The sequence below is a fragment of the Microcaecilia unicolor genome, chromosome 7 (assembly GCF_901765095.1).
Source record: "Microcaecilia unicolor chromosome 7, aMicUni1.1, whole genome shotgun sequence".
Taxonomy (NCBI): Eukaryota; Metazoa; Chordata; class Amphibia; order Gymnophiona; family Siphonopidae; genus Microcaecilia; species Microcaecilia unicolor.
In genome coordinates this window covers 80,641,901-80,656,493 of record NC_044037.1, presented here as the reverse complement: position 1 = coordinate 80,656,493, position 14,593 = coordinate 80,641,901, and the positions used below count along the sequence as shown (strand labels likewise).

The 14,593-nt window shown below is 40.3% G+C and overlaps 1 protein-coding gene across 1 annotated transcript in view; it reads left to right on the top strand.

Moving 5' to 3' along the window:
• Nucleotides 1-14,593, top strand: part of DIAPH2 (diaphanous related formin 2) — a 1,482,340-nt gene that overhangs the window by 182,132 nt on the left and 1,285,615 nt on the right. The window contains exons 4-5 of the mRNA XM_030210672.1: nucleotides 8,218-8,322; nucleotides 11,699-11,719. Of these exons, the coding sequence (XP_030066532.1) occupies nucleotides 8,218-8,322; nucleotides 11,699-11,719 (126 nt within the window). The remainder of the gene's footprint in view (nucleotides 1-8,217; nucleotides 8,323-11,698; nucleotides 11,720-14,593) is intronic.

Below are 14,593 nucleotides of genomic sequence, written 5' to 3'. Positions count from 1 at the left end.
GTTCATAAACTGTGGTGTTACATGATTGATTATGTTGAGAATGATAATAAAATAAATTGGAGCAGCTGGTTAAATCAATAAACTGGCATAATGAATTCAGAAAAGTAGTTTGATAGCATCCAGATTCTGGTTTGAAAGAGCCATAATCAGCTTCTGAACAGTATTCCTGAAGAACAGTATTCTAAACTCATACAAATGGATTTCAAAGAATAACTGAATGCTGTACATCTGCTGTTGAAAAAGATGTTGCGCTGTACTGAGGGGCTTCATGTAATTAAGAACTGCGATTGTATAATTTGGTAATTGTATCTGTGTTCCTGTGAGTGTAGCACATATTACAGCTGGCCTAATAGATAAAAGTTGTATTCTTTGCTGATTTTGAATGATAGAATTTATATTTAATTGTGGAAATATTCCTGGTTACAGTTAAATATTAATAAGACTAATGCCCTCAATTAATGAAAGAGTATTATGTGTTTTGTTTGTGTGATATACGTTCTCTTCTAAGAAATATGGAAGACTGCAAAAAATGGGCACAACAGAACCAAATACCCCTCAAGCCAGAAAGATACCTTTTATAGTATGAGGGGGAAAAGTGCTATGGGCTGTACTGTAGAGTTGCCATGTAAATACCTTTATTAACTTGTAGTGTGGCACGTGACAAAGTATACACTGATCCTTGAAAGCTCATACCTCAATAAATGAGTTAGTTCATAAGGTAGGCCAGGAGAAACCAGAAAAAAAGGCCCCATGCAGAAAACTGTCCATCACTATTGTCTTTTAGTCCATAAAGTGCCACCTGCCGTTGGCAGTTTTGTTATCATGTGGTGTAACAGTCTTCCAGGGGTTATATTTCAAACATAAGATGGAATCTGCTATAATTTTTTATTTATTGAGTTTCAAAATAATTCACAAAGAAAGCTTTGCACAGAAATTTGTCAAACTATGTAAGCCACATTGAGCCTGCAACTTGTGGGAAAACGCGGGGTACAAATGAAATAAATAAATAAATAAACAAACAAACAAACATTTTGATAGGAAATAAAATATTTATAAATGTAAAACATAAATAACTAACTAAGTAGTCCAAAATTAGAAGGGGGTGCAGGAGAAGCTGTAAACCAAAAAGGAAAAATGAATAGTACAACATCCTTTAATAACATACCTAGTAGCAGGTCTATACGCATCTGAGAGGGTTAAAAAATGATCACACTTTTGCAAGGGAATTGTAATTGAAACTTTACACCTAGCAAGCAGAAACCTTTTCCTCCTCTCCTGCATCCAACAAGAAATATTAAGAAGTATTTGTATTCTGTTACCAAGAAACCTAACCTCAGATGCCCTAAAATATAATCTCAAAAATGCCTCTTTATCTTGGAGAAACATAAAAGAAACTAATAAAGTAGTTCTCCTTGAGACCTCTTCATGTGACCTATCCAAGATAACAGCCACATTCAAACTATCCGAGGATTGCTCTTCATGGACTGGTTCTTGCCATACTTCAGATTTTTTGAGGAAAGTTGGTAAATAATATAACCTTTGGAAAGACCAGTCTGCCATCTTTGGTTACTTAAAGACCTCACTTAAAAATTTAAAGAAGGTTTTTTGAGGTGTAGCATGTTTCAAAATAGGAAAATTTAGTAATCTCAAGTTCAGTGATTTCATACTATTCCCCAAATTTTCAATCTTACAAATCAGGTCATATTTGTCTTGAACTAAGTTTGATTGAACGTGATTAATCTGAGTCATAGTCTTTTCAATATCCGAGATATTCTTTTCTTGAAGAGATAAACTATTTTCAATTTCTTTAATCTTAGTACAGTTTCCCATAGTGGCAGAGACAACAGTTATACAGACTCCAAAATGATCTCTGAGATCTTCTGCAAAGACAGTAGCATACTGATATGTAGTGAAATTCCTTCTCCTGCTCTTTTTAATGTTCCTTCATGCTATGCAGCACTGTGAGCAGCATGACTGAGGAAAGCTGAAGTCAAAGATGGTAAGAACCCATTACCAGGGTAGAAGTTTCCAACAGTATTTCACTCACTCATTGGTGACTGAGAACGCACGCTCAGCTAAGCTACCATCTCTGCCATCTCAGCTCTCAGCATGTTCTGCGGACATAGAAGGGAGCAAGTTCTCCATGGGCTTAGAGACATTTGCCCTCTGGGCAAAGGTACTTTTCTGCCTTGACCACTGCAGAGTCACACACATGAATGGGTGCTGGTCTCGCGAAGGAGGTAATTGAGACCTGCTTCATCATCGGGATTGCCGGTTTAGGGGAGTGTGGATGTCCCTTTAACTTTGATTTTCACGTAGGTATTGAGATAGATACAGTGAAAATAAGGTAATGCGAAGCAACCTTCAGAAGCATCCTATTCCAGTGCCATCTTGGTTACTGTCCCTCGCTACAACTTATTAAGAACAGAGGATGCTCAAGTCAGTCTGGCAGAGATGTGTCATAGTTTAATTTGAACTCTTTTATACCACTAATACAAGCTTCAGAGCCTGTTCAAAGCAGTGTACATAAAAATACCTTTTCAGCTGATGTATAGTTCGAAAGCAATTAAAAAAAACATAATTACAACATAACAACAAATACATGCTGTGCATCTATATAAAAAGAAAAGATTTTTAGGTTCTAATTTCCCACTATTAGATTGAACTGTTCCTTAAATGAACAAACAACTGTAGTGCCTAAGTATCCCTGCTCCCGTATTCTCTGATTCTACAGAACACTTATACAACTCCATGTGAAATACTGTAGTGACTAAGGAGAAGATGGTCAGAAATAATTGAGAAACAAACATATCTAAAGCCAAAAGAATTGAAAACATTTACTAGGAGAGAAGGCCTATTACATAGATTAGTAACAACACTGCCTTGAGTGAATTCCTTCAAAAAGGCGGTCAATAAATCCTAATAAATAAATAGTAGATGATGGCAGATAAAGACCTGTACAGTCTATCCACTCTGCCCAAGAAGATAAACTCATTACATATGGTAGGATGTGATACTTCATATGTATACCTGATGTTGATTTGTCCTTGCCATTTTCAGGGCATAGACCGTAGAAGTCTGCCCGGCACTGTCCTTGTTCTAAATTTCTGAAGTTGTCGAAGCCCCTGAAAAGCTCCACTACAGCCTATCCAAATCTATTCAGCCACGATCAGGGAACAGACCGTAGAAGTCATCTGCATTATAATGTACACTTAAATTTTGTTTAGAACACTACCCTAACTGAGTTAATCCTGCTCAAAGTTGTTTATCCTTGTTTGTTAAAACTCGGATGCTAAATTGTTCTTTGTTTCAAATACTGTTTCTAGCAGAGAACTTTTATTATGGTAACACTGGCCTAACAAAAATGACCAGTAGGTAACAAAAAGTGCCTCATCTTACCACAGTGTAGTCTTTTACATTATACAATAATGACAAGTATAGGTGTACCAAGCAGTGTTTGTATTTACTAAGGTCACTGTTTCACTGATAGCAGCTACACATGATTTTCTTCATGACTGCATGATATAATTTTTTCATCCATTCAGGGAGCCACCTGCAGGGGATGAAGAGCAGGAGCAATTAGTGATGGAACCCACCCCACCTGCAGCATTTGCAGATGGCCCAATAGAGACAGGAGGCTGATGAGGATCCATAGCCAGCATGTGGATCCTCGTCAGTGCAGAATCTAGTGCACTGCTGCTTAGGGGCTCCAAGTCCAACAGGAATGCAGGTAGCTGCTGTGGACCATGCAGCAGGAGAGCTGTGAGGCAGCACAAAATATTTAGCAGCTGCTTCTATTGTCAGGATTACACGGCGGCCTTGGTTAGCACACTGCCCACACAAAACATACCTGAACCTCCAACTGGAAACAGTGAGGCCAGTAGTCCTGCAACAACCTTTTCAGGGTTGTAGAGGATCTCCCCTCTGGAATGGTCCATACATCTGAAGCGATTATTGAGCTGGCCAGAGGTCTGTTCTATGATGGTGCAGGTGCTTCATTGTAGAATACAGACTACACTCTATGGTGCAGCTTTCCATATCAGCAGCCTCATTTATAAAAAGCTACTTTTGGTATTTTGTACAATAAGAGATCAACCAGACACCACACATTTGCTGGACTTCTGATGCAGGCAGAAACACCAAAACATGGCACTATGTTGATTCTCAGAAGTGTATAAAGTCTCAGAAGCATATATACTACAATACACTTTCTACCTTATTGGTTTTGACATCTTTTTCTTGCGGTTGGAATTGCCATCAGGCACTCTTCTCTGTTGTTTTTTATGACTTTTCATAGTGGTGTCTTTGTTCCTCCACCTTGGTGGTTTTTTTTGGCAGGTGCTCTCATTCCTCTTGTACTCGTCCACCTAATTTTTTTTTTTTTGGGGGGGGGGGTTGGACTAGGGGAGTCCTGAGTCAGGTTCATGGGGAGTAGCCTTTGTCACCTGTGTGAGGAAACAGAATCACAGACATAGGTGTGTATTGGCTGGTATGATGACTTTGTGGAGGTAGGTTAATGGTTGTGGATTCTGGGGGCATCTAGAGGGGAGTGAGTATGTTGAAGGTTAGAAGGGAAGGAGGGGGAGGGGGTTTTGGAATTCCTGTACTGCTTACCTAGGAGCCAGTTGCCAGTGATCTCCCCTCAGTCAAACCTGCAGTAGATTCCTGAATGCTGGAGGATGTAGGCATCATGGGTGGAGCCTGGGTAGTGGGCACACATATTCACAATCTTCCCCTGGGCATCTCACATGATCTGCATGTTCATGGAGTGATATGATTTTCTATTTCTTTAGGTGTCCTTGTGTGCCTGGTGAATGTAATATAGTATGAAGTGTGGGTGAGGAAGGCATCAAGGAGCTGGGCAAGACAGTTGGAGATGACAGTTGGGTGAGGCTGGCATTTATTGCTAGCACTGACTGGAAAGTGCCAGTGGCCAGAAAGACGAGGAAGGCAGTAACCTTCAAGTGGATTGGCCCAGAATTATTCATGTGTGTCCTGGACTGGAGGAGGGGTTGTAGCTGGTCACAGAGGGGCTGTATTGCAGTCCCGTAAAAGCAGTACCTAGTAAGGTATTCCTGGTCTGTGAGGTCCAGGAAGCGGGTGCGGGGCCTAAAGACTCTCTGATAGGGATATCTTCTCCAGGACCTTCCCTTCAAGTTCTTACCCATCTCTAGCAAGGCATGAGCCACCAAAGCATTCATCATATCCATGACTGGTGTGCAGGTGTCCCACCACCAAAGGTCCAACCCACTGACCCCAGAAACACCACTATGCACACCTCCTCCTACTGTATTTCGAGATTCAGCACTAGCACCTGCACCAGCACATAGTCATGAGACACACAACAGCCGCCCAAAACACTCACCCCCCCAGCTCCAGCACACAGTCCTGACACAAACAGCTGCAGCACTAAGTACTCACTCTTCCTCCATCAGCCAACAGTCGTCACATACCCAGCTGCAACACAGAGTACAGTGACAAACTGGGAATGGACAAACAGAGGAACAATGAGAGACAGAAAACAAGCAGGTAGGAAGGTATAATGGGAGGTGTGGGGTTTGGGGACAGTGAGGGTTTTGTGGGGTAAGGGGACCAGATACAGAGGAAGGGATGGATGTGGCCGGGGGGGGGGGGGGGGCTAGCAGGTGTGGTCAAGGAGTTGAAGGGGTGAGGCACAGAGGAGACAAGGCAGGAAATGTAAGGGTCAATAGGTTCAGACTGGGACAAACACAGCGGTGCTCATTTGCAAAGCACATGGACTTATAAAGTTACATAGAGAGGCATTTTCGATATGACATCTAAGTCGGACTTTGAATGTTTTTTTGCTAAACGTCCCAAATCCAAGTAGAAAATATGGCCATTTTTGAAATAGCAAAACATCTTTTTTTTTTTTTTTAATGGCCGCATGCAGGATGTTTTTCTGCTCTCTTTGTTTATCTTTTTGGACCAATTAAAAAAAAAAGTTCAAGTGAAAAATGTAGAAAATCAAGCAAGTAGTAGGAGCCAGCATTCTTAGTAGACTAGCCATAGAGACATCCCAGGAGAGCAATGGGGCACCCTAGGAGATGCTGCAGTGGACTTCATATAAAAGTTCCCAGGTAAACATCCCACCGTTACCCCCTTAAACTGTATGCTGAGTCCTCTAAAACCCACAAAAAACCTACTGTACTCACTGTATACCATGACAATAGCTCTTATGGGTGGAAGAGTCTTAAGACGCTGCTGTTTCTAGCAGCATTTTACTAAGATTTTCGTTATCTAATTCTTGCTTGTTTACATCAGCTTGTGTTCTATTTTAATGAAGAATGGTTTTGTTTTATTGTTTTTATGTAAAAATTTTTTAACAAATACAAAAAAAGCTCCCAGGTGCATAGGTCCCTTACCTTGGGTGCTGAGCCCCCCAAATCCCCCCCCCCAAACCCTCTCCCCACAACTCTACACCATTACCATAGCCCTTATGTGGAAGGGGGCACCTACATGTGGGTACAGTGGTTTTTTGGGGGGGGTTTGGAGGGCTTAACATTTACCACCACAGGTGTAACGTGGGGGGGGGGGGGGATGGACCTGGGTCTGCCTGCCTGAAGTGCACTGCACCCATTAAAAACTGCTCCAGGGACTTGCATACTGCAGTCAGGGAGCTGGGTATGACATTTGAGGCTGGCATACAGGCTGGTAAAAAAAGGTTTTTATTTATTTTTTTTTTAGTGTGGGAGGGGGTTGGTGACCACTGGGGGCTATGGGGAGGTCATCCCCCATTCCCTCCGGTGGTCATCTGGTGAGTTTTGAGGCTTGGTCATGAAAATAAAAGGACCAAGTAAACCCGGCGAAATACTGCTTAACGCTGCTTTTTTTTCCATTATCCGTGTAAGCCAGCCATCTGGTAGCCACGCCAATGCCCGCCCATGTCCCGCCTTCGCTACACCAACGACACACCCCCTTGAACTTTCGCCGGTGAGGCGACGGGAAAGCGGCAATGCTGTCAAGCCACTTTCGATTATACCGATTTCACCACTTTTGAGAGATCGCCGGCCATCTCCTGATTTATGTTGGGAAATGGCCGGCGATCACTTTCAAAAATAAGCCTGTATACGGTTGACATTTTTAGAGCATCTTTTTGGTAATAGCGGCGGCTTTTTTATGTTGGCTACTGAGATGCGTGTTTCTTTTTTTATTTTTATTTTTTTAAAGATTATTACTAAAAGAAAAGTCCATAAGCCATTATTAGGATGGACTTGGGGAAAACCCACTGCTTATTTCTAGGATAAGGAGCATAAAATGTATTGTACTGTTTTGGGATCTTGTCAGATACTTGTAACCTGGATTGGCCACTGTTGGAAACAGGCTGCTGAGCTTGATGGACCTTCGTTCTGTCTCAGTATGGCAACACTTATATACTAATGTACTTATGTAGAGAGTCATTTTGCCCCCAGACTGATAAATGGGCAGACAGCTTTGAGCTGCAAAGGAGTCCTCTGCTGGTGTTTCTGGTGAGGGTGAGATGCAGTGACATTATGTTTTCAGTTTCAAAGGACAGGCAGAGAAGTACTCCCATGCAACTCAAAGCTGCATAGCAGGAACCCTGACAGATATTTTTGACCCCGTATATATAATTTCTTTCCAACATTCATTTGGATTCGATAGACTAGTTTCTCTAAAACATCTCATGAATATGATTCTTAAAAGTTATTTTTGATAATAAGCTGTGCTAGTGATTAGTGGTGCGCCAAACGCGGTGAAGCCCATTTAATTCCTGTGGGCTTTGCCACATTTGTTGCATGGGAATTACTGCTGCGGCTTTGTAAAAGGAGCCCTTAATATGCTAGCTAAGCACATTAAAATCCATCACATTGCTATAAGAATCTATTAAGTTACTTAACCTTCCATTGCCTCAGGTGTAAGCATAAGCCCTCCAGGAATGGAAAAATACCTACTGTTCCTGAATGTCCACTTCTTTGATAGCTTTTGGGCTTGCAGGTGTGTATATAATAAAATAATTAAAAAAACCATAATCCACCTTCCTGTAATGTACTCTCTAATGTAAGATTCAGATGCCTTGAACATATGATTCACCTTCATGTTCTTTTCAGGTTCAGTAGGTTATTATTTTTTTTGTAACTTTATTGGTATTCTTTAACTGAGCCCTATAACTATGAAAGATTAAACCATAATTAGGACATATAAAACACTCTAACGTTTCTCTTATTTATACCTTAATAGGAAGACATGAACTTGAACGAGGAACGTAAAGCTCCTTTAAGATATAAGGACTTGGCCACAAAACGTGAGATGGTTGTCCAGTACATTTCTGCAACTGCCAAATCTGTAAGTAATAAGAAAGCCTTTCTTAGACAAACCTGAATGATAAGCTTAAGATGACCTGCTTCCTGCTTTTTTGGGATGGAATCTTCAGATTGCTGATGAAGTGTAGATTTATGGAGGATTTAAAGCTCACGCCTTGTAATGCACATATACTCCCAGATTCTATATAGATGCAAATCTGGTCATATTTTGGATTTGCGCATGCAACTTAACTAGCGTAACAAGCCAATCAGTGCTGATAATTGAACTTAAGCAATTATTTACACTAATTAGTCAATTATTTATTTATTGCATTTGTATCCCACATTTTCCCAATTATGGCAGGTTCAATGTGGCTTACATATTGCTATAAAGGCGGTTATAAAATTTAGAAGTCTAGTACATAATACAGAAGTACAATAAACGCTTAGGTTGTTATATTAGCATTTATGTGCACAAATGTCTAAGCATATTTTATAAAGTGATACGTGTAAATTCTAAGATGTGGATCTGAAAAAGGGGTGTGGCCGTGGGTGGGTCATAGGTGAGTCGTCAGCATTCCTAGAATTTACGCAAATTGAAAACAGGTATTGGGCATATTCCATAAACTATGCCTAAATTTAGGCGTATTTTATCAACCACACCTAAATTTAGGTGTAGTTTATAGAATATGCCTAGGCATTTTTTTCAGCACCAATTTTTTAGGCGTGATATATAGAATCTAGCTCATATTGCCTTCAACGGTTCCTTAGAGGGGCGTCTACATCAATAATCTGAAATATGACAAGTTTTCATTGCCACAGTCTAAACCAAGAGGGCTTCCGAATTTATGGCACTGGGAAGGTCCTTTTACCAAGCTGCGGGAAAAAGGACCCTGCAGTAGCGGCTGGGGTCATTTTTCCTGCACACCAGTGCCCTCCTTACTGCAGTGGGTAAAAAGTCCCCAAAATAAAAATGGCCATGTGATAAGAAAACTCTTACCATGTGGCCATGCAGCGGAGAGCCCTTACCGCCACCCATTGAGGTGGCAGTAAGGGCTCCCGCAGTAACCTGACAGAGCACATCGATGCCCGATTACTGCTTCGTTACTGCCGCGCTAACTGTTTCTGGGTTCCCCCCCCCCCAGAAATGGCATGTGCTTGACCCGGAACTACCACCAGCGGCTGCATTGGGCCAATGGTAATCCTGGAATAGTGAGTGGTAAGCCCTGTTGGGCTTACTGCCGCTTTGTAAAAGGGCCCCTGGGATAATCTATAGAATTTGACTGCATAACTTGTGTATAGTTTATTATACAGACCCATTGAGATTTTGATGTTACTTTGGAAATTAGATGAAAAAAGCTGTTAAACTCTGTATTTGCAGGAGGATGTCAGTGGATAATAGGCAATAATAGCAAAGATAATTACAGAAAATCCAAATGAGGCAAAGAGTGAAATCTAGGACCTGGCAGACCCCTAAGTGCTGCATTGCAGAGTGGCTCTAAAAATTAACTACATGTTTCAAATCACAGGAAGGGTTCAGTAACATTGCAGACCTTTGAAAATACTCCTTAATAGAACTTTAATGCTTTTGCTATTGTACAAAGTGCTTAGCACCAAGAAATGCCCTTCCCCCCCTTCCTGCATAAAGAACGTGGATCTGCTAATGTTATTTGAATGCTGCATGAAACATATATAAGTGTAGTCATTGCAGAGAAAATTACAAATGAGTGTTGCTGTGAAAGCTGGTACCATATTTGTTCTGTATTGTACTTTAAGGAAGCTGGAGCTGAATGTCAAACAATTTATACATAACGCATTGCAGCACTGCCAGGGCAGAGGAGCAGCATGTTTTTTAATTTGCTTTTGGTATCCAAGGGCAGAAATATGTTTCAAATGATAAGTGAAATTTGCCATGAGCATTGAGCGGTCATCGTTTTCAATAGAATTAGGCGATGCATAAGGTTTTACTTTGAAATTCTGATGAACCTTTTCCCTTTTTGCACTCAAGCTATTGTTCAAACTAAAATGCCTAGGGAGCACGCTGTCTGTCTTTTCAATATAATTTTTTTGCCAATGCTGAAAGGCTAAAACACTAGTGACTCCACCTAATGAAATCTGAGTGCAAAGCACAGATAACAGTGCATGGATAATTGTATTATTTAATACAAAAAATAAACTGGTAAATAAAATTTGACGTCTAAGCCCACTTTGTTTACCTCTGCTGCTGCCAGAACTGAAAGTGATTTAGATGTTCCTTTTTTTATTTTCTTTTTATCTTTATCATCTTCTTGTCACAATATCATCCACATTTCACTGTCTCCCCACTTCCCAAAGGCCGACCACATAAGATTAGTTTTCTAAGCTAATTTGTTCCTTTAATCATATTTGTGATTTGAGAAATGTTATGGCTGCCATGGTGGAACTACAGCAGTACTGAAAGGAAGTGACATCTGCAGTTTTTCATTATTAAATAGATTTGAAAACATTCTAGCATGTCTTAAAATAAAAAATACAGAGTTAGAGGCATTATATTTCATTGCAAGCAAGCAATTATCCAAAGCACAAGGATTAATAATATCAAAGTCCAAAGGTTATGAATTAATTTGTAAACATCTTGTACGTATCAACTTTAAAGTTCCAGGAGTAAGACTGATTTGAATACTTTAATGCATTCCTGTCTTCAGCTGACATTATTACAGACTACGTTCTTGGATTATTCCTAATAGAATGGAAATAATGGATACTAATTTCTTGTTTTCTGATATATTTAGTAGGTAGAAATGGCACTGCTTAATGCGGGATTCTGCGCATGATAAATTCAGAATTATCACCGGGTGCACGCTCTACCTTGACAGTAGTGCGATTTGGCACATGCTACCCATGTGTTAGCTCCCCCATGGCTTTATAAAAGAGCCCCTAATTGTTTCCGTGTTAACTGGTAGCAGGTATGTGCATTAATCTGAATGTTAACGTATGACCTGCAAATGATGCAGCATTATTTAAAAATTTTGTGTTATAGCACATTTATCCCAAAACTTAATAAATTTTTGTAGAAGGGCCCCTTAATAATTTTAAAAAATCTATATTTTTATATGGTGTTATAGAACACATCAAAATGGTATAAAAAACATATATATATATATATATATATATATATATATATATATATATATATATATATATATATACAGATGTGCTTATTTCAATGTTTTAAGTAATACAATGGACAAGATTATCATGTTTAAATAGCATGTATGATACATCATTGATGCTTTTCTTGCACGTTTTGGTAATTAAAGGACAATATAAAATAACAGTAGTAGCTGTTTGCTAATTATTAACACTTCATTAGCTGTGGGAAATGCTTAAGCCTACTAATAACTTGTGCTGTGTTTATTTTTTTGTACCCCTGCATGCAGATAACTGGAAGTAAAGTTTTGGTGAGTACTAATATATTTGGGATTGCTTTTAAACTGGTTTACTTTCTTACAATGCATGCAAGTTTTCAATTCTGTAGCTGAATGCCGTCTTGCACTCACTCTGTGTTCCCTCTAGTTTTACCTCATTAACATGGCATGATGCACAGTGCTTACTATATAATCAGGGTCACTGGAAAATGATTTGCAAATTTGGGGAAAATAGCTGGTAGTTAGTCTAATTTATTGCAGAAAATTGCAAAGCAGATATGCAGATTAGGGGTTTGGATGCTGGATTGATTAAGTGTTTTGTTTTCTGCTACCATGTATTAACAATGTAGTAATTTCCTGAGCTCCATACAAATGGTAGAACCTTTGCTGTGCTTTTATTTGTTCTTTTTTCATTTCTTCCATTCTTTTCAAATATCATTTCTGTTCAGTTCACTGGTTTTCGTTTGGCATATTTTTCTGCTTTTCTTTCTTTGTACATCTGTGCTTCCCTTCTTTTTTATATCTCCCTGTTCCAGGACTTCCCTCTCTCATCTCCATTTTTTATTTCCTTTTATTCCTGCTAGACCAGTCCAGATTAGTGGACTGTGCCTCTCAACCAGCAGGTGGAGGTAGAGAACACAATACTTCAGTGACATTACCACCACTGTAAAGATTGGTGCAGTCCTGTAATACTCTAGCATTCTCTGCCTCCAGTAGGTGGTAGCACCCTCAGTATTGAGCAAGCTCCTTAATTTGTCCAGAGGGTTAATTTGTATTCTATTTGACACTTCCAATCATTTTGAAAATTTGGCACAAGGATGATTGACTCTTGGGGGATGATGAGGAAGTTGCCTGTTCCCCCAGTAGCACGTTCCCTGAAGAAGGGGAGATTTTATAGAAAATGGTGCTGAAGTAATGGGAAAACCCAGACTTGGTTCTCAGAGCAGTAAAGTCATAGTGAGGCTTTATTCTCATCCATGGGAGGATTTGGATCAGCTTTTTAAGCTTTCTAAGGTGGATCAGCTTTTTAAGCTTTCTAAGGTGGATGCATATGTGACCACACTCATGAAGAAGACAGCGTTCCTGGTGGAGGGTGGTGCGGCTCTGAAGGATATACAAGACAGAAGAGTTGAGTTGCTCCTTAAGCATATTTTTAATGTCCTTTACTATAGAGATCCAGACAGCTATATGTATGGGTTATGTGGTCCAAACCCTTCTCCACTGTGTCCAGCAGCTCCTATAGTTGCTGAAGGTGGTACGTTTAGAGTTGGGAGCGACCTTTTTGGCAAATGCACTCTATGTTCTCATTTGAATTGGGGCTAGGTCAGAGGCCATGGTGGTTGTTGCATTGCAAGGAATTGGGCCATGTGTTGAGCATCAAAGCTGAAACTCAGCATGCTCCTTTTCAGAGGCAGGCTACTCTTTGAGGAGGAACGGAAAAAGGTGGTTAAAGACTTAGGTGTGAAGCCCAGCCATAGATGCTTTCAGAGGACCACACAAGGACAGTTGTGACAGTTTATTATGTTCTATTGAGCATCTATTGAGTAGTAACTGGCGATCACTGCAAACTAATACAGCTCCAAAGAGTTGGAGTTGTATTAGTTTGCAGTGATCGCCAGTTTCTCTATCTCTGATTTTGACTTTGTGTTATTTTTAGTGCTCCAGTAGTATCATATGCTCAATAGAACATCAGCATATTGACCCCTGATGAAGGCTTTATAGCCGAAACACGGACCGTGTAGGGTCCTAATAAACTCTAATTGGAGTTCTCATTCCGTGAGTTCTGACTGGTTTCTTGGATTAGATTTTCTTCCACTCTGCATTTGTTTTCCTTGTTGGATTTGAGGAAGGTGTGAACCCCTTCTTTTTTTTCTTTGATATTGTGAATGACAAGGTGTTCATGGCCATGGACAAAGAACAGGAGTTCCTCTCTCAGCTGTTGGAGTTTTTAATGTAGGCATCCAAGAGACCCTAGGATTATCTAAAATTACTAGGCTCCATGATGGTAACCATGGATCTGGTGCCCTGGACATGGGTTAGTATGAGCCCACTTCAGTGCTCTTTGCTTTCTTGGTGATCTCCATGATCACAGGAATACTGGATACAGCTGCAGCTGAACTACAGAGATTGTTGGAGTGATGGAGATGTCCTCAGCATCTGCTCAGTGTATGTCACTCAAGCCCTCCCCCTCTTGGGTCGTGTTCACAACACATACCTCCTTCTGCCAAGGTCAGATGGTCTAGGGGACTTGGACATGGTAGGAAGTCTCCAGGTCCATCAACAAACTGGAAGCCTGAGCAGGAAGGCTAGTGGTGTTGGCCTTTCACAGTCACCAGGAAAGGACAATGGTAAGGGTGTTGTGGACAGCATAATTACTGTAGCATACATCAACAAACAGAGTGTACCAAGTAGTGCAGCAGCAATTGTAGATATTGTCCTTCTGTTTCAGTGGCCATCTGCTGGCCATATTGGCTGTGCATATTGTGAGCATGCAAAATGTGCAGGTGGAGTTCATTAGCCAGAATACCTTAGTCCCCAGATAGTGGTAGCTGGGAGACTGAGCCTTCCAAATGTTGGTGGATTGATGCGGCACGCTGGTGTTTGACCTCATGGCCTTTGAGCAAAATGCCAGAACTCTTAATTTCTTGGTTAGTATTTGATCTGGCAGGACTCAAGAAAAGAAAATTATCAGCTAAGACCAAATTTCACATTCTTTCTTGCAGAGGATATTATACTAAGCCATGATGTACAAACTCTGTCCCTCAGTGAAGTACTTTTGTTCTCAGGAATTGTAATCATGCAATCATCAAATGTATTGTACATTAATATTTTAATTCTGTGATAATCAATGTAATGGGAAGCCATGTGTATTTTTAGAACTTGGTATTATTCAAAAGTATTTTAGGA